This window comes from Acanthopagrus latus, chromosome 7, assembly GCF_904848185.1.
Source record: "Acanthopagrus latus isolate v.2019 chromosome 7, fAcaLat1.1, whole genome shotgun sequence".
NCBI lineage: Eukaryota > Metazoa > Chordata > Actinopteri > Spariformes > Sparidae > Acanthopagrus > Acanthopagrus latus.
In genome coordinates, this window is record NC_051045.1 from 5995592 (window position 1) to 6013820 (window position 18229).

Consider the following 18229-nt stretch of genomic DNA (forward strand, 5'->3'; position numbering starts at 1 on the left):
CAGAGTGTAGAGGAATTATGTGGAAGTGATGTAAAATTCACATTAAACGTGACGCCATTATTTACATGAGTGGGTCAGGAGGAACTTCGGCAAGCTGAGTCATTTCATTGACACACATTTTATTATGTGATTATTTAATATGCAAATCATTACAGGCCTTGAGCTGAGTGACATGAATTATACTCTATTATACTCCAAATAATTTTTAATAATACATGATGTGTTGTGAAATGTTTGAAAATATACAAATTAAACTGATCTCTGGTCTTTATTACAATGTTTATTGATTTATTCATGTTTGCTATACTTTTAAGCACATGTCAAACAGGTTGTGTATGGAAACTCCAAATATAAATAGATACGCCTTGATATATACCTAAGTGAACTGATGAGTGTAATAATAATCAAGTTGCATTTAAGTGATTTGCCCAGGTAGTCTCCAAATACTCCAAAAACCTGAAGATCCTAAATAGACGTGTTTTTTTCACTCTCGACATTTGGTCAACCTTGTGCATCCTCTCAGACGGTGTTCACTTTCAACTTTAAAAGTGTGTAAATACTACAAATACTTTTGGTTTTTTTTACATTTTCAAACAAGTCCTCAACAAGTCCGTTTTGTGAACTGCACCCCGACTTTCCCTCAGCGTGAGGGTGAGAAGATTATGACTGAATTCTCACTTTTGGGAGAGCTCATCCTGTATCTGAGGGGGACTTTAACTTCTTATCTTGTACAATGATTGGGGCCCCTTCATTGTACTATTCTCAGATTTGCTCATGCGGCAGATATGATATCAAAGTGTCAGTTACCGTAACACGTTGACCTTCCTGGTTACATTATACTCACACAAACATGCTATCTACGGTAATACTGCCATGCACATCACTTCTCCTAATAAAGCTTCAAATGTCGGTTCCCAAAAAATATATTCTGACCTAACTGCACAGGGCCTCATGGAGCCTCTTGTGCATCCTGATATTTGCTTACGTTGATATTGATCTTTTACTTTAAATACTGCATTGATTGGTTTGTTTGCTTTGCTCTTTTATTCCATCTTTGCATTTATCGTCCATCTTATTTGACCATATTCACTTACCTATCTTGTAAACCACATTTGAAAATATGTTCAAAGTGCTAATTGATTATTTCCCCTTTTGCTCTCATTGTCATGATAAACAACAGTGAACTTTGGAGTTTTGATCCTCAAAAACACAAAGAGATTTCTTAATGAAGTCAGGATGTGAAGTCACCCAGGGGACAAACTTCCTTGTTGAGCAATCTGGTAGCTTTGCACCGCTGCTTCCTCTTCGCCTTTTCAAACATCACACCTTCCTTTTTTTTCTATTTTTTTTTTTTGGCTTTGAATTACTGCTGGATTAGCGTTACATCACCGCCACTCCAGGGACAAAGCTGGTATAATAAACACACTGAGGAGGAGGAAGTAAGCAGGAAGTTGTGCCTCTTCTGTAGAGCGGCAGGAAACTTTTAGGAAAGCACAGCTTCCTCCTTATCTCAGAGTGTCTGGAAGATGTTTTTTGGAAATGAATTCGCGGGAAAGTGGCGTTCTCATGATCGTGCTCAGTTGAGGGAAACATCACCATGAAAAAACAAACAACACGATGATGTCATTTAGGAACCACAGCACATTTGTGATGATGAAAGTCATGCTGTTTATTATCCATACAAAGACCATAGAGATAAACAATACACAGTACCAATTGATTTCAATAAATATCAATAAATAAATACATAAATATGATTTGAATAAATATGTCCAGTAATAATTCCATGGGAAATACATTGCATGAGATAGAAACATGAGTGGAAATACTGTTGTAGATTCATCATCCGCCACTGCAGGCTTGTACTAGAGATCAATGTGATCGAACAGAGGGTGATCGTTCAATAATTCACAGCTGCAGGTAAACATTTCAGCCTCTACAAGCATTTCTGAGCTGAACCGTCGGTGTGACGGGTCGGATCACCCAAGGCGAAGACGCGAGCCGTGAGGATGGAGAAGGAGAAGAGTCTGTCGAAGGTGTAGGAGGTGCACAGCGTGTCCCTCATCCAGGTCTCGGTCACGGTGCTGACGTCCTCCTGCAGAACCAGAGGGGAAAGGTGAGTGTCACGTTTAGTGTCCCATCAGTATGATCAATGAAAATAAGTCGTTCTCTCCCAAACATGCATTTTCAGAGGGCAGAGCTTACCGCGTGCTGAGCCGTCCCTGAGCGGGAGAGCACACATTTGCTGATGTCCTGGTGCAGTTTGTGCATCTCCGGCTTCACGTCGCTGGCGAACTTTGCGCAGCTGGGCAGCACAGAGAGGTCCTCCACGATGGAGATGTAGTGAGTCAGGACGCTGAGGATCTTCTGGAGACACGGCTGAGGAAGGAGAGAGGAAAAGAAAACTTAGATCTTTGTCATTTGTTTCATGTTGTAAATGTGATTTGTGGTGTTTTTTTTGTTTTTGTTTTGTTTTGACGCAGGTGTCGTTTCTCACCGCTGACTTCTGACTGAGGGATTCAGGGTCGCACATATCCGTCGCCTCCACCCAAGCAAGTCCAGAGAAGTTGGAGTCGTCTGTGGATCCGTTTCGCGCCTGAAAGGTGATTTGAGACAAACATGAGCAAAAATATACAAACCAAGCAACACATGCGGGTATATTAAGCAACTTTAGAGTCTCTGTGTGGAATTAATGAATCAATTAGCTGATTGAGCTCTTGATTGGACAAATCAAGCGCTGTGAAGACATCAGCCTTGGCTCTAAGAAACTGGATGTTTCACCATGTGAAGTCAGTTCACTGAGCGGTCATCCACACATAAATGATATACAAGATATAAAGAGGTGGTTTGTCGATAATAAACACTTCAGACATACGTTTTTAACAGCTTTACTCTCATATAAATCCACCCCAGAGTCTTTATCATAACTGATTTCTAGTGTTGTCTTTTTGGTGTATTTTGCATTATTATAATTCCCAAATAAAACACATATTAAAAGTCTCTTACCTCTGTTGAGACAATTTTGGCGATGCGATTCAGCGCCAGAGAGCTGGTTTTCACATCGGCACATGAGTCCCGTTGATGGTGACCTGTTGGAGCACAGGACGCAACTCCGAAGAGAAAGAGACAAGCAGCAAAAGTCGCGAAACAAAATTTCATGGTGGCTTTGAGTGAGAGTGTGAGTGTGTGTGTCTGCTGCTGTGGACTCGTCCCTGTGACTGATGAGTGCTGCTGTTGAGTGCTGCTACTTATAAAAGGGAGCAGTAGCAGCAGAGTTGCGTCAGGCGGGGTTTCCTCCTTCAGGTGTGCTCACTGCGTCAAGTTTAATGTTCTCCTCACTCACAGGTAGGAGACTCCGAGTTGGATGTATAAACAAAATGAGGTCAGAGTTATCACATGACTGAAGGTAATTGTTGCAGAAAAAATCCAGAAAAACACAACAGTCGTCAGCTGTAATCAATGATAAGTGATTCATTTTCTGTGGGCCACTGTGAGTAATTTTCATGTGAATGCCTCTTGACTGTAAAATGAATTCATTCTGAAGTTTGTTCGATGGTTTTCCTTCCTGATCATCAATGAACTGTGGAAGTATACTTCATTTCAATTCAAGGTTGACTTCAGCTTAAGCCTGTGTACTTGTTCAGTGTAGCCTGCTGGTTAGTATTCCTGCAAGTGCTGAAATATGAAAATAAAATTGGCCCAATTTTTAGTTTATAAAAGTTCACTTCTAGGTATACCTCAAATTTAAGAGCAATAAACTTTGAGCACACAACTAATTCACATCCAAGTTGAATTTTTACTGTGAACTATACTACAACTGAACTTTTTAAACAAGTTTTAACATTTTAAAGGTAACACAAATAATGACCACAAAACGTCTCATAACATAAAACAAGCCAGTGAAAGAAAATGCATTATTATATTGGATACAGTGTTCTCCGTCATAATAAACATACATTGTTTTATAACTCTGGCTAAGATGTGGATCTCCTCCTTTCATTCAAACAACCAAAACAAATCAGTTATAACCCTGAATTATTGGGTCACTGAACACAAGGCAGTGAAAGAGATATAAAATTCATCCTCAGCAGAGATCATGTAAGACATGTGGCGCACCGCTCACTTTCATATCTGCCCACGTCAGTCGTCAGATCTTAACTGAGCACCCCTCTCTTTAGATTAAGTGTTAAATAAGGTAATCTTTTTTATTTGTATTTACACAGTTTCTGAGCTCATGCTTGTTCCATATCTCATCTTTACATTTTTCCTCATGGATGTGTAGTTATTTTGTTTCACTGTGTTCATTTCACTGCAAATTGTTCTTGAAAATCAACCTAAATCAAAAAGTAAATCTGAAATAGACTTGAAGTTAACTCAGATTTACTGTGCTGGAGGACCAGAACGTACTTCTTGTCAAACAAATATTGGATTGGATGTAAAAATATAAAAAAACATGATAATGACATGGAAAAACAAAACAAACACACAGTATGAATACAGTCTTAAGGGTTCGAAACTTCTCTATAATGCAAGAATACTTAATTATTTAATGATCAAAATATGAAGTACAAGTATAAACTGAATATACTTAGACTTTTCTATATACTCTCTATATAAAAAACAAGTAACCTTAAGTACAACTTTGTTAATTGTGATAAAAACACAAGAAGTTAATTAAAAGCATTCTTTCTTATATTAAAAAAGAAGTTTACTAAAAGCACACGTATCGATCATCTTATGTGAAATGATTTATCCCCACAAGTGAGTAATAGCTGATGTGACTGATACACCAATTAAATTAAATGGGCTGTAATCAGGTTTCACATCTATGGCTGTGCCGGGGAAGTGAGATTAACCTTTTACATTTCAGGGAGATAATGAACCTGAATCGTCCAACACAGAACGGACAAACTTTCCATCTGTGTCCACGATCTGCCCCTCTTCTCTACCAGAGAAAAACGTGTCTTTCAGCTGAATTCAGTTTTTTTTTTTTTTTCTCAGAGAAAACGAAAGAAAGTGATGGCGGAAGACAAAAAGATAATTTGGTACTTCCTTTATCTTTCCCCTCTATGTTCTATATTCTTAATTTAGTGGTCGTCTGCCTGTAACTGACTCGTTTACGGCAATAAACATTCTCATCAGACAAACTGAGAGTTTATTGACCAGCTGGAAACAGACTTTTATATTTTGGTTTTATACATTAATGTTAAACTTTGTTCAAGGTGGAACAAATACTAACATCCTGCTGCTGTTACCTCTTTAATTCAAATTAGCAAATAATAAATGTATATTGGTTATGTGTGAGGAAACAGGGCTCACCTGCTGCTTATATGACACATCTTTATACATTATGCCATTTTCTTACTCTGTGCATCAGGACTGGAGTCATCTTGTAGAACACCTGGGGAAAAAAATGAGCTCTCAGCCTCTGTTGATCACCTGTTCTATAAAAAAAATCATCAAAATATCATTAAATTTTCTCGATTAATTGATTGACCAATGAAATGTCAGGAACAAAGGTGTGGACTCATTTGCATCTTTGCTGAAAAAGTTAAATACTCCTGACTTGACTTGAGTCGTGATGATGCAAATGACTTATAATGTTTATCTTATGTCTTCATGTTATTTTTTTTGTTTTGTTTTCTAGTCTGGCAGTCAGTATTTCTTAGTTTGAAAGTGATGGGAGGATTTTATTTTATTTTATTTTATTTTTTACATTTATTTCACTGTATATCATTCATTATAATCCAAATTCAATTCACTGTCCTTCTTTTTGAACAGGTTAGATTAATTGGCCAATATGTCACTATAAAACAGGTACTACTACTTTATAAATATTTGACACTGCAGGTTGGACTGCACTATCTTTAGTGGGGAAATGTTATTTGACCTGCCTGATCTAAGGACTTGTTTGGAAACAACCTTATTACTTTATTTGCACAAGAAAAAATTACTTGGGACTTGAGACTTCAGTCACATGTTTGGACAGTACTATTACAATTTCCCAAAGCCCAAGGTGACATCTATAAATATCTTGTTTCGTCTGACCAACAGTCCAAAAACCCAAAGAAATTCAGTTTGATATTATTTACAGATAATATTTTTTTAAAACCCCCACAGCAAACCCACTTTTAATCTCATCCTAAGACGTTAAAATAAGAGGATGTTTGGTACATTTGTTTGAAAAATTACCAAAGATATTCCTCAATTATAGAAACAAATGTATATGAATTATCTGTCAATCGGATAATCGATTAATTGACCATTAGGTTCAACTCTAAAAATGTGCAGATCATCAAAATAACTCAAGCTCAAGCTAATGGTGCCTTCAGGGCCCCTGAGGATGTAGAGCCCGTGGCCCACCTTGCTCAGCCTGGTGCTCAATGTGCCACCCTGTTGCCAGGTGTATCAGTGTTATAGATATAGGTATAAAATGAAGAGATACGTTACACGGTCAATGAGACGAGTAAAAAAAATAAAGGGAGTGTCTTTAAAGCAGCTAAAATGGAAAACAACGCCAGTGTATTGATGGAGGAGGATGACTCAACCCACATGTCTGGGCTGAACAAGCCCCGGTGCTGCTCTTGAACGCACTCTGTTTGCTCCGGAACTGTTTTTTTTTTTTTTTTTTTTTTTTTAAATAAAGAGTGTTGTTGTTGTGAATGAAGTGAGCATGGACTCCTGTGCGGTTAATCGCAGTACAAGAATAGGTCGGTGTAAAATTCACATTGATATTTAAAGTCTTTCAGTCTTTAAACAAAAGGAAACACACTCTGTGTTAATATATACTGTAGGTGTAGAAACTGACTGCATGTCTGTGGGGTTCGTGACGCTGCTAACGTTAGCTAAGAGCTAACAGTAAACGGCAACTCGCCTAACAAATAACGTTACCAATAATGAGACACAACTGTTGTGAGTGAATAAACGACAGCTTTGCTTTCTCTGCTCATTTCTGCAACAGTTAACAACAACAACGTTGACTTTGAATGTTATTGCTAGCAGGTAGCTAGCGTTATACCGTTAGTTTCCGGGGCTAGCTACCATTAGCCTAGCCAAAGCTAACATTAAAAGTAAACATGAAGATGTGGGACGTTTAGTTGATCAATACAAGTAAGAGAATAATATGTTTTTATTATTTAGGGTGACTTTAGTGTTCACAGAAGTTGTCATCCCTCTGCAGGTTGATTTAGCTGTACCCATGATGAACTTTGACGGTCTCGACCCGGGTATGGGTGAGTACCCACCCAACCTTCACGGGACGATGGACGCCGGGCTGGAGCCCTCCATGGACCCCCATCTCAACCCCAACTTACTACAGGGTGTGGAGCTTGATCCAGAGGGGCTGGCCGTGACTGTCCCTGAACAAGTGCATCTCATGGAGGGGATGTTTTCAGAGCTGCACAGTGCAGTTTCAGAAGTTGGCATCCCAGTCACTGCAACACATTTTGACCTCCAGGAGGAAATGCTCTGGATGGGAAACCACAGAGTAAGAAGAGCATAGATTATGATGGAGTATAGATTGTTTTTTAGACCTGTCTCCCATTGGATTAAAATGCAAGAACACTTCCATGTCATTCCATCATTTTCCTTTCATTATTCTCATCCTCTAGGGTCACGTAACCTCGTTCTTTGGACCCACGATGGGCCGCCATTCATCTTTCCAAGTGCATGCAACAGATGACGTCCGACACATCCAGAGTTTGGAAACAGGCGTCCTGTTCCTCTCAAAGTGTAACCTGAAATGCCACACTCGTGGAGGCCTTGTTATGTTTGATTTCCCGTAAGTAACACAAAAGATTGACTGGGACAAATGCTGATTGTGCTGAGATGTTTCTAGGCAATCTGCAACTGTAAAATGATTTATTCTCTCAATTAATTAATGTTTATGACTATTAAAAATATATGTATCGTTCCAGGATGGATGAAGGAGCTGATATGCATAGTCTCCTTATGACTGATAACAACACCTTGCTCATGGGCGGATTACAAAACTACGCAGTTGAGGTTGACTTGAATACTGTTCAAGAAACCCAAAAGGTGAGACATCATCATTGACGGCTGCCTATTCATGGAGCACAGGACAACATGACGTAATATATAAGAATGATGTGCTTGAAAGCAAGTGATCGACAGTTTACTTTCTTGTTGTGTTTTTGACAGTTCAATGTTGAAGTACCTGGAGTGGCAATAATGCGTCAAACCAGTCGTTTCTTCTTCTGTGGGCACACTTCTGGCAAGGTAAGGAGGACTTGATTTAAATCAGTTTGTGAAAGATGCTTTTTTCTCTGGTTTGACACAACGCTTACATTCACCCTCTGTGAAAAACAGATAACCCTGCGGGACTTGCGTAGCTTCAAGACGGAGCACGAGTTTGATGCGTTCTCTGGCAGCCTCTCAGACTTCGACGTTCACGGGAACCTTCTGGCTGCATGCGGGTTCTCCAGCCGAGGCATGAATGGGTTGGCGTGTGACCGTTTCCTCATGGTGTATGACCTCCGTATGATGCGAGCTGTAACACCACTTCAGGTGCACGTGGACCCGCTCTTCTTGCGCTTCATTCCTACCTACACGTCACGCCTGGCGATCATCTCACAGACAGGTATCAACTGGGAAACAGAGTCTTCTTCATGCAATTTGTAGACTTATACTTTGTTTTATCATATTAGCATCAAGATTTATGATTGAACATCACACTACAGTGGAAAATTGTATTTACAGTTATCAGTATTGACTAGTCAGTTAAGTATTTGAGTCAGATTAATTCCTAAATACCGACTCATGTTTCTGTGAAATAACACCCGACATCTTCTTTCTCCAGGTCAGTGCCAGTTCTGTGAGCCAACTGGTCTCGCCAATGTTGCGGACATTTTTCATGTCAACACCGTGGGCCAGTTGCTCATGAGTTTTGACGTATCGTCCAGCAAACAAGCTTTGGCCTTCGGGGACTCTGGGGGATGTGTGCACCTTTGGTCTGACGCTCCAGAAGTTTCCTTTAACGACTACTCCCGGGAGACAGAGTTTGCCCTGCCTTGCCTTGTGGACACGCTGCCTCAGCTGGACTGGAATCACGACCTGCTGCCTCTCTCACTGATCCCCATGCCGCTGACCAGCACCGAACAGCTGCTGTCAGACTGGCCCGCTGCCCTGGCCACACCCAGCCCCAGGTAAAACACTTGCAAGTAATTTATCTTGAGGGACAAGTTCATTATCTACTCACTCCCATTCCCTACCAGTGGAAAGTCAGATGAAGTTTTGTAGTCACATGTCGCATCAAAACAGCTTTGCAGCATTCTCCTGAACAGCTGAAGAACATGAGGACTTGTTTTATAACGTAGAAAACAACCTCACCCAAAAAACATTAAATGGCTCGATATAGCTTGTCTGGTGGAATCAAAGTCTCAGGAAGCCCAGTACTCCCAGTTTGTTAATCTGAAATCTTCAGTGTAGCTCCTGAGATAGAAGCATTAGCGCACTTCCAGTCTGAAGTGGGTGCAGAAGGTCAACCGCACATCTCAGGCGTAAATGACCTCTTTTAAATTCAGTTTTTGAACCCGAGACTTGAATTATGCCACTGTATGGAGCCATTTTATGTTTTTTTTTCACATCTTAAAACAAGACCCTGCCTACTTCGGTTGTTGAGTAGAATGCTCATTTTCTTTGAAGCTCCAGAAATATTTTGTGGAGAAACTTTGCCTGACTCCATCGAGTAGTTAATTCATTTTTAAGTGATTTTATATGGCTGCACTACATGTATCCAGTAACACTTACACATTTTGGGAAGGGAACACAAGGAAGTTGGAAATTATTGAGGGACAGACTAATACATTTGTGGTTTTGGTCTCTTCCATGGGATTTGTTGACAAAAGCAGAATTATGGAATATCACCAGTTTCATCGTTGAACTCTAGCTACGCTACGACTTGCCATAATAAACCATGATGTACAACTGACTGATTGATTTGACCCGATGATCTCATCTCAGTCACAGTGGGGAAGTTATTAATTTCTCTTTTCTATCATGGCTGTTCAACTGTCCTGAAGTGATGTCAGTGTTTTGTTTTGTGTGTGACTGATGTTTAAGCAGCTATCACATTTTATATTAGCAGTTAAAAGGTATCAGAGATGACTTGAAATATGATGTTTACGTTAGATGTTTCTTGTCCAGATTTGATGTGTCATTTTGGAGGCTGTGTTTTGTGGTGCTGTTGAATTTTGTTGCATCAAGAGGTTTTTTTTTCTAATATCCAGTTACAGTCAACCTTTAGTAATTAAATGGTGTGAACTAAACATTATGAAACACCGGTAAGTACCAGGAGGCATCAAGCTCCCTGTGATGACGGTGTTTTTTTCCTCTGTGCCATAGAGCTGCATTATTGTTCACAAACTATTAATTGCACACAAGTTAGCCACACGGTTGCACTTTATTTAGATGGACTGCAGATGTGCCACTCACCAGTGCAAATACTCAGCAGTGCACCAAATCCTCTGCTGTAAATACTTCCCAAAAAAAGCCACTTATTACTCCTGTTTCAGTAATATTTGAAAACCCTGGTTAGAAATGAATCCATGAGTTTTTATGTTTTTAAAGAATTCTTCTGTAGGGACACATGAGTGACACAGACAGGGTGGGGAAGTTGGAAATTATTGAGGGACGGACTAATACATTTTTGGTTTTGGTCTCTTCCGTGGGATTTGTTGACATTAGCAGAATTATGGAATATCACCAGCTTCATCTTTGAACTCTAGCTACACTAAAAATTTGCTTAATGAAACCGTAATATCTGACTCAAACGATCTGACCTGATGATTTCATTCACAATGTAGAAGTTATTATTCCTCTTTTCTGTCTGTTGTTAAACCCTCCTGAAGTGATGTCAGTGTTGTTTTGTGTGTGACTAATGTTTTTACATTACCAGTTAAAGGGTATCAGATATGACTTAGTTATTTGTCGTCCAGATTTGATGTGTTGGTGGATCTGTTTTAAAGAAAAGTAGGTTCAAGGTTTTTTGGTCATTCTGGAGGCTGTGTTTTGTGGTGCTGATGAATTTTGTTGCATCAAGAGGGTTTTTTTAATACCCAGTTCCAGTCAAGCCTCATTAATTAAATGGTGTGAACTAAACATTATGAAACACCTGTAAGTATTAGGGGCCCTGTGTGTTGTATTAAACTGCATTGCTTGTGCACTACCTTCCCCTTCAGATTTGTTACATTACTGGAACTTATAACTTTGATAGAGTACCTCGCAAAATATCAATATTTTGTACCATTTTTTCTTCAATTGAGAAAAAAGGACATTCAGGACATACAATTTCAGATTTTTAATTAAAGATGAATATTACAGGGCTGTAACGGGACAATAAAGCAGAGTACAGCAAAAACATAAAAATATTTCAACCTCACTTTCACGTTCAAACATTCACTTTATTCTCTTTAGACCCAGCCTGTTTGAGAGAAGAGTGAGCGAGAAAGTGCAGCAGTTAATGGTGTATTGATACAGCTGAAAATAAGTATTTAAAACGATGTATTGATACTCATATTCTTCTCTCACACGATTGTTTTGTAAAGCCCAGAAAAGAGTCTGAGTCTGATTGATTTAAACTTGGAATAACTGATAAACTGTCAACTTGGTGAACGTCACAACATTTGGCTTGTGTTATGTGTTATTGATGTGTTCTTTCCAACAGACGAGCTCCTCCTGCTGATCCAGAAATCCTGCGCACCATGAAAACTGTTGGGTTTATTGGTTATGCAGCAAACCCTCGAACCCGCCCTCGGAACCAGGCATGTCAAAAACATTCACTTCAGATCTGATGTCACTGGGTCACATTCATTCACAGATCTCAACAATTTGAAATCTATTTTTTGTGTTGGCTTCAGGTTCCTTACAAAATTAAAGACGTGGAGCTGGATTATGATAACTACAACCAGGTCCCTGAATCACCGATCGGGCGTGATGAAGAGCCACACCTCTACATGGTGCCCAAAAAGTACAGAAAGGTCTGACTTATAATATTGCATCCTGATTTTCGTATAAAAGAATGGTTGATTTTTTTTTTAAACTCAGGATAATGTATTTAACGTTTTGATTTCTAAGATTTGTCTGATCTTTGTTTTTGATCAGGTCACAATTAAATACTCAAAACTCGGACTGGAGGACTTTGACTTTAAACATTACAACAGGACTTTGTTCGCTGGTCTGGAGCCTCACATTCCCAATGCCTACTGTAACTGCATGATCCAGGTAAGAAAATCTGAAGCCTTTTTTTTTTAAAATGAGTTTTTAATTAGATAATTATTGATGTTTCTCCCATATCTGGTAATAGGTATTATATTTCTTGGAGCCAATCCGGTGTCTAGTGCAGAATCATTTGTGCCAAAAGGAGTTTTGTTTGGCCTGTGAGCTCGGCTTTCTCTTCCACATGTTGGATTTGTCACGAGGAGATCCATGTCAGGTAGCTGTTTAATTTATTTGTTTCTCTAAATAAAGTATATAGATCCCTGCCACAGTCTGAACAATCCAAATCCTACTTCTCCAATCTCCTCTACTCAAGGCCAGTAACTTCCTCCGAGCGTTTCGTACCATCCCAGAAGCTTCAGCGCTGGGTCTGATCCTCGCAGACTCTGACGAGCAAACAGGGAAAGCCAGACTCGGTCGCTTAATCCAAAGCTGGAACCGCTTCATCCTCACCCAGCTGCACCAGGAGACACAGGAGCAGGAGGGCCCACAGGCCTACAGGGGAGCCAGCAGCAGGTCAGAGCCAACAGAAACAGATATCAGTGTAGTAGCAAATGTTTTTTTTTTCCCTGAAAAAAAGCTTTGTGACTTCCCCAGGACTGAGTATGGAGTTAAACTAGATCCAGAGTTTGTGCAGAAACATGTTCAGTGAAGATGTCATCACTCATTTGTTTTTGTTGTGTCCGTGATGACAGTTCTCTGGGTTCCTCTGGCGAGTCTGCAATCGGTAAACTGTTCGGATGTGAAGTGGAGAACAGCAGCTTGTGTCGCTGTGGCAAAGAGACGGTCCGCTCCTCCCTCACGTTGCTCTTCACCATGCATTATCCTGAACAGAACTCTCAAGGTAAGTTCACAATAATCCTTCACTTTGCTGTGCATGGAGAGTCTGTGTGTAGCTAATAGGGTTTTTCCATACAAATTTGCTGGCCGTGCTTGACTTAGTTTGACTCAGCACATCACCCCAGTGCAGGATTTCTCATTTCTATTACAACAGGGCCACGTGCTTGAAGGTCTGTCATGCACGCATGTCATTGGATATGCGTTCCCCCATTATTTATTAATATGAAAGCTTTTATTATGAAGCAGCAAAACCAGGAAATGTTGAGTTTTCACCTGCAGTAACTCAACACGACTCCTGAAACAGCTGAAAGCGATCATGATGAAGCACTAAGAAAAAGCAGATGCCTGAAAGAAGAAGGACTTTAAACTTCAGGTCACAACATGGTTCAGCACAACATGGTTTTGCCAACCGTGCCAAAAGTGCAGTGGAAAAGCCCCGTATGTTGTACCTAAAGCCTGGCTCTAACGGGCATAGATAACCTGAGGCAGTGTGAAGCTGATATTTTATTCATTTCACTTGACTCCTCAGAGAAAACAATAAAGGAATATGACTTTGCTGAGATCTTGAAGAAGAGCATCTGTCTGGAGCAGAGCACTCAGGCGTGGTGTGAAAACTGCGAGAAGTATCAACCCACAGTGAGTTCCAGCTCCCCTTCAGACGTATCAGCTGCTCATATGAACATGCAGTAGATTTTGAGCCCCTTTTCTGCATGATGAGATTGTATTTGTACCTCTTTAGGTTCAGACACGCAACATTCGATGTCTGCCGGACGTTTTGGTCATCAACTGTGAGGTGAACAGTGCCAAAGAGGCTGAATTCTGGAAGGTTCAAGCAGAGGTAAATTACCTTTTGAGTTCAATCGTGGCGAAAGGACATTTTGAAAATGAATGAAGGACTTACTTGTTGTTATTTATATAAGTAATATAATTATCTCCTGTGTTTTCTTCACAGTACGCCTTCAACAAGGCCATGCAAAAGGAGGCGAATGAACCTGCAAAACCTAAAGAACCCCCTCCACCCATGCCCACAGAGTGGTGCTTAGAGTAAGTCATATCAAAGCAATTGTCAATTATTTCTATTGTGTGATCTGAAAACCCCCCAAAAAATTATTTCCAAGACATCTTCAAGTTGCTTGTGTGTCCCAAACAACAGTCCAAAAATGAAAACAGTGAAGGGCAGCAAATCTTTACAATTGAGCAATATCACTGAGGGGCGACACAGCCAGATCGTTAATTCCCACCATTCTCTGTAAACACATGGAAAAAAACTGAATTCCATTTTAATGTGCAGCTTCTCAACCACTTATTTTCCCTGTGCTCTCCAAGTGGCCTCTGTGTGACGTATGCTGTTTTTAAATAACACTATAACAACAATAACAGCTGACGGTCAGTGACCGAGAGGAAGTGTAACTACTACTGAAACGCTGTGGGACAAGCACAGGAAGAAGGAGAAGAGAGCACAAAGAGAAGAAGAGGAAGCAAAAGTAGAAGAAGAAGAAGAAGAAGACGAAAAAGAAGAAGACGAAGAAGAAGAATAGAAAATACAAGTACAGCACTTATGACATCAAACTGCTGGACCGGGGTAAATCCACGCAATCGAGACAACAGAGCCAAACATCTGTGGTGGTATGGATGTTTTTACAGTTTATGAAGAAACCAACGCAACTGCAATTTGTAATACATATTTTGCAACTGTGGAAGGAAAAAGAGTTTTCACACGACAAATCTTGTTAGAGCTGTGGCATATTAAACCAGTTTCATCGTCAGTCACAGCACCTGAACTTTTGTTACCCTCAGGTGTGCAGAAACCTTTATCGTTATGGTGATGAAAACTGCAAGGCACCAAATCTTGATATTTTAGAAAACACATAATAAATGCAATGACTTTTTTTTAATTACAAAATACCTTAATATTTTCTGTATAGTGCACCAGTTTTGCAGGGATGAAGGTTGTCCTCCACAAAATATTAACATAATAATATTTCTGTTGAATAATCATCTGTAATCAGGATAAAATCAAAACTAGGAAAAGTCGACACTTAAACCAGATGGTGATGTATAACTGTATCTGAAATCTAAGACGGATAACAATGTTGTATCGATATATTTGTGCATCCAGAATCAGTTGATCTGCCTTTCAACTGATACTCAAACTATTCAGCTATTATACTAACTGTATCAGCTGAACGTGCCTCACAATGTGTTGACATCACTGTACATCCTTGTAGTGGGGAGGATGCGTGCAATATGGAGGGCTTCACCTTTGACACGAAGGCGGAGGACCTGCGACACGTCTGGATCCCCCTCACCCTGAAGATGTCCATCAGCAAAAGTCAGGGGCTGGAGATCAGCAGCTGGCCTGAAGGAGAGGAGGTGAGGGAGAAAGATTTTTTTATACTGATTTCTGGATTAAAACAGTGATTTTGAGTCTTTATTTTTAGCTTCCTGACTGTGCGCTTAACTGTGTTTTGCCAATGGTTCCTTACAACATCTCTGATCAGTTGAGTGCTGCTGAGGAGGAGGAGGGCGCTGCTCTTTACGACCTGGTGGTCACGGTGTCTCACATCCTGGACGCTCGCACAGGTGGAAACTTGGTTGCACACATCAAAGTGGGAGAGACGTACCATCAAAGAAAAGAGGTGAAACTGAGAGAATTACTTCTGGGAAGTGAATGTTGAAAGGAAATCTGCTCTGTGTTTGAAAACTGACATTTTAAAGGATGTTTGTTTCAGGGTGTCACACACCAGCAGTGGTACCTGTTCAATGATTTCTTAATTGAGCCAATCGACAAGGTGAATATATTGACCATATTCATTTAATGCTAATGAAATATGATGTCTTGCAGTTTAGTAAACATACTTGTGCTGTCTTCTCCGTCAAAGCCTGAATCTGCTCAGTTCGATTTGAGCTGGAAAGTGCCGGCCATCCTGTATTACTCCAAGAGGAACTACCACACCAAATACGACCTCCGCAGTAAGTTCCAGACTTTTAACCTGGAGATTGTTACTTGAAGGTGAAGTGCATCGAATTACCTGCTCATGTTTTGCTGTTTGCCGCAGTTAAAAATCCCATCGATGCCAGTGTGCTGCTGACGGAGGCTTCGTTGGCTCGGAAGCAGAGGAAGAGTCACGCTACCTTCATCCCTCTCATGGTCAGTGAGATGCCGCAGGCCGGTGACTTGGTGGGGCTGGACGCTGAGTTTGTGACGCTCAACCAGGTGAGTCAGGAGTATAAAACCGCTGTTTGCTGACCTCACTCTGGCACACAGTATGTCTACATGCACTAAAGACGACACCATGAGTCTGTTAACGCTGTTTTACCAACGTTTTTATCGTAAAGTCATGTTGTTGTGACAGTAGACTCTGAATCAACCTGACCCACGACTGTGTGTGTTTGTGTTTGCAGGAAGAGGCAGAGCTGCGCAGTGACGGCACCAAGTCGACCATCAAGCCCAGTCAGATGTCCGTTGCCAGGATCACCTGTGTGAGGGGTCAGGGGCCCAACGAGGGGGTTCCCTTCATCGATGACTACATCTCTACTCAGGAACAGGTGAGACACTGCAGAGTGCAAAACACCAAAATGGCTGAACAGATAAAACAGTAAACATGTGACGAAACTATTATATAGGGATGATATTTTTTCACTTCCTCTATAATGATGTGATTTTTGTTTTCAGTTTCACTGTTACATGATGCACAAACACTAAACGTTGCAGGAACATTTCCTCACCTTCTCTCATTGTGCTCCGATCGTTATGAGCATTACTTCCTTGTTTGTTTACTTTTAGTAAATTTTTCTGACTTGATGAAAAGTCTTTATTCGTTTGTTCAGATTTAAGTTGCAAAGTCACATATTAACCTTGAAAGTGGGATGGTGCTTTTTAAACCATCAAACTGCTTCTCATGTGTTCTTCCAGGTCGTTGACTATCTGACCCAGTATTCCGGCATCAAACCAGGAGACCTGGACGCGAAGATTTCTTCAAAGCATTTGACCACACTGAAGTCCACTTACTTGAAGCTGCGCTTCCTCATCGACACGGGAGTTCGCTTTGTTGGTCACGGTTTACAGAAGGACTTCCGGGTTATCAATTTATTGGTATGTCACAGTCACATTTGATGGATATTACCGGTTTACAGTTGAGGGAGTTGTGCATGTAAAGGAAACATCTTACCTTCGAGCAGTGGTGACTTAACTCAGTGTCTTGTTGTTTTGTAGGTTCTGAAAGACCAAGTCATCGACACTGTCTACCTGTTTCATTTACCCCGGAAGAGGATGATTTCTTTGAGGTTCCTTGCCTGGTACTTTCTAGGTAATGGATCACATGACTACATTTAATGTCAAAGGGGTCGCTTGTGCAGAGAATAATCACCCCACTGCAGTTCTGAACCTGCGCAGCACTGAAACATCTTTGTGCTGAAGCCCACAACTTCATTGTTTTTACCTCCTGATGCAAAATAGTACTGCGGAAATCGCTATGACCCGTCATTCCTGATTGTCCTTTTCGTGTGCATCTTGCAGACCTCAGCATCCAGGGGGAAACCCACGACAGCATAGAGGACGCCCGCACTGCTCTACAGCTATACAGGAAGTTCCTGGAGCTGAGTCGTGGAGGAGGGATGGACGAAGTGAGGAAGGTCCTGAAGGGACTCTACGAAAAAGGCCGCCAGCTGGACTGGAAAGTCCCTGAATCAGAAACAGGAGATGGTCAAGGTAGCCCAAAAAGTACGACATTACTGTGAATGAATGATACGTGTTGATGAAGTGACAAGTTTAGATGTGAGCGTCTTGTGAAAAACAGAAGGAGTGGATTGAAAGCACTCTTCTTCCTTCACCAGGTGCTGCTGTGTTTCCCTCTGTGATGGGGCTGTGACGACGCTGACACAGGAGAGGTCCGACCGACCGTCACCTTCAGTTCAGTTAGTGTCGTATTTTGTACCTACTGGCATTAACTTTTGCATTGTGTACAGTCTTTATGAAGGTCTCTGTTGCCTGTACAGCTCAGCTCAGCAAACTGTTGTAATCATGTCATAATGTGTAATTTTCATCTTAGGGAAAAAAAAGGAAAATGAATTTTTTATTTTATGATTTTGGAGCCGTTTTATAAAAAAAATAAAATAAAACATTGAAAATAAATGAAAAGTGTGTTTTCTGATA

At 40.6% G+C, this 18229-nt stretch overlaps 1 protein-coding gene across 2 annotated transcripts; it reads left to right on the top strand.

The window, feature by feature from the left end:
* Positions 1-6625: 6625 nt before the first annotated feature.
* Positions 6626-18208, top strand: pan2 (poly(A) specific ribonuclease subunit PAN2). 2 transcript variants are annotated; one of them, XM_037103081.1, is made up of 26 exons: positions 6626-6710; positions 7181-7486; positions 7611-7780; positions 7917-8037; positions 8161-8238; positions 8329-8599; positions 8819-9164; positions 11684-11780; positions 11877-11996; positions 12121-12240; positions 12323-12451; positions 12551-12750; positions 12930-13078; positions 13604-13710; positions 13814-13912; positions 14027-14118; positions 15303-15447; positions 15576-15713; positions 15807-15866; positions 15957-16047; positions 16134-16291; positions 16480-16623; positions 16991-17170; positions 17291-17384; positions 17594-17797; positions 17911-18208. In XM_037103081.1, exons 2-26 carry the CDS (start codon positions 7199-7201, stop codon positions 17943-17945), a joined length of 3636 nt encoding a protein of 1211 aa, XP_036958976.1. In that variant the 5' UTR covers positions 6626-6710; positions 7181-7198; the 3' UTR covers positions 17946-18208. The 2 variants fall into 2 exon arrangements, with proteins under 2 accessions (XP_036958976.1, XP_036958977.1); XM_037103082.1 differs by having other exon boundaries at positions 17594-17785.
* Positions 18209-18229: the final 21 nt, after the last annotated feature.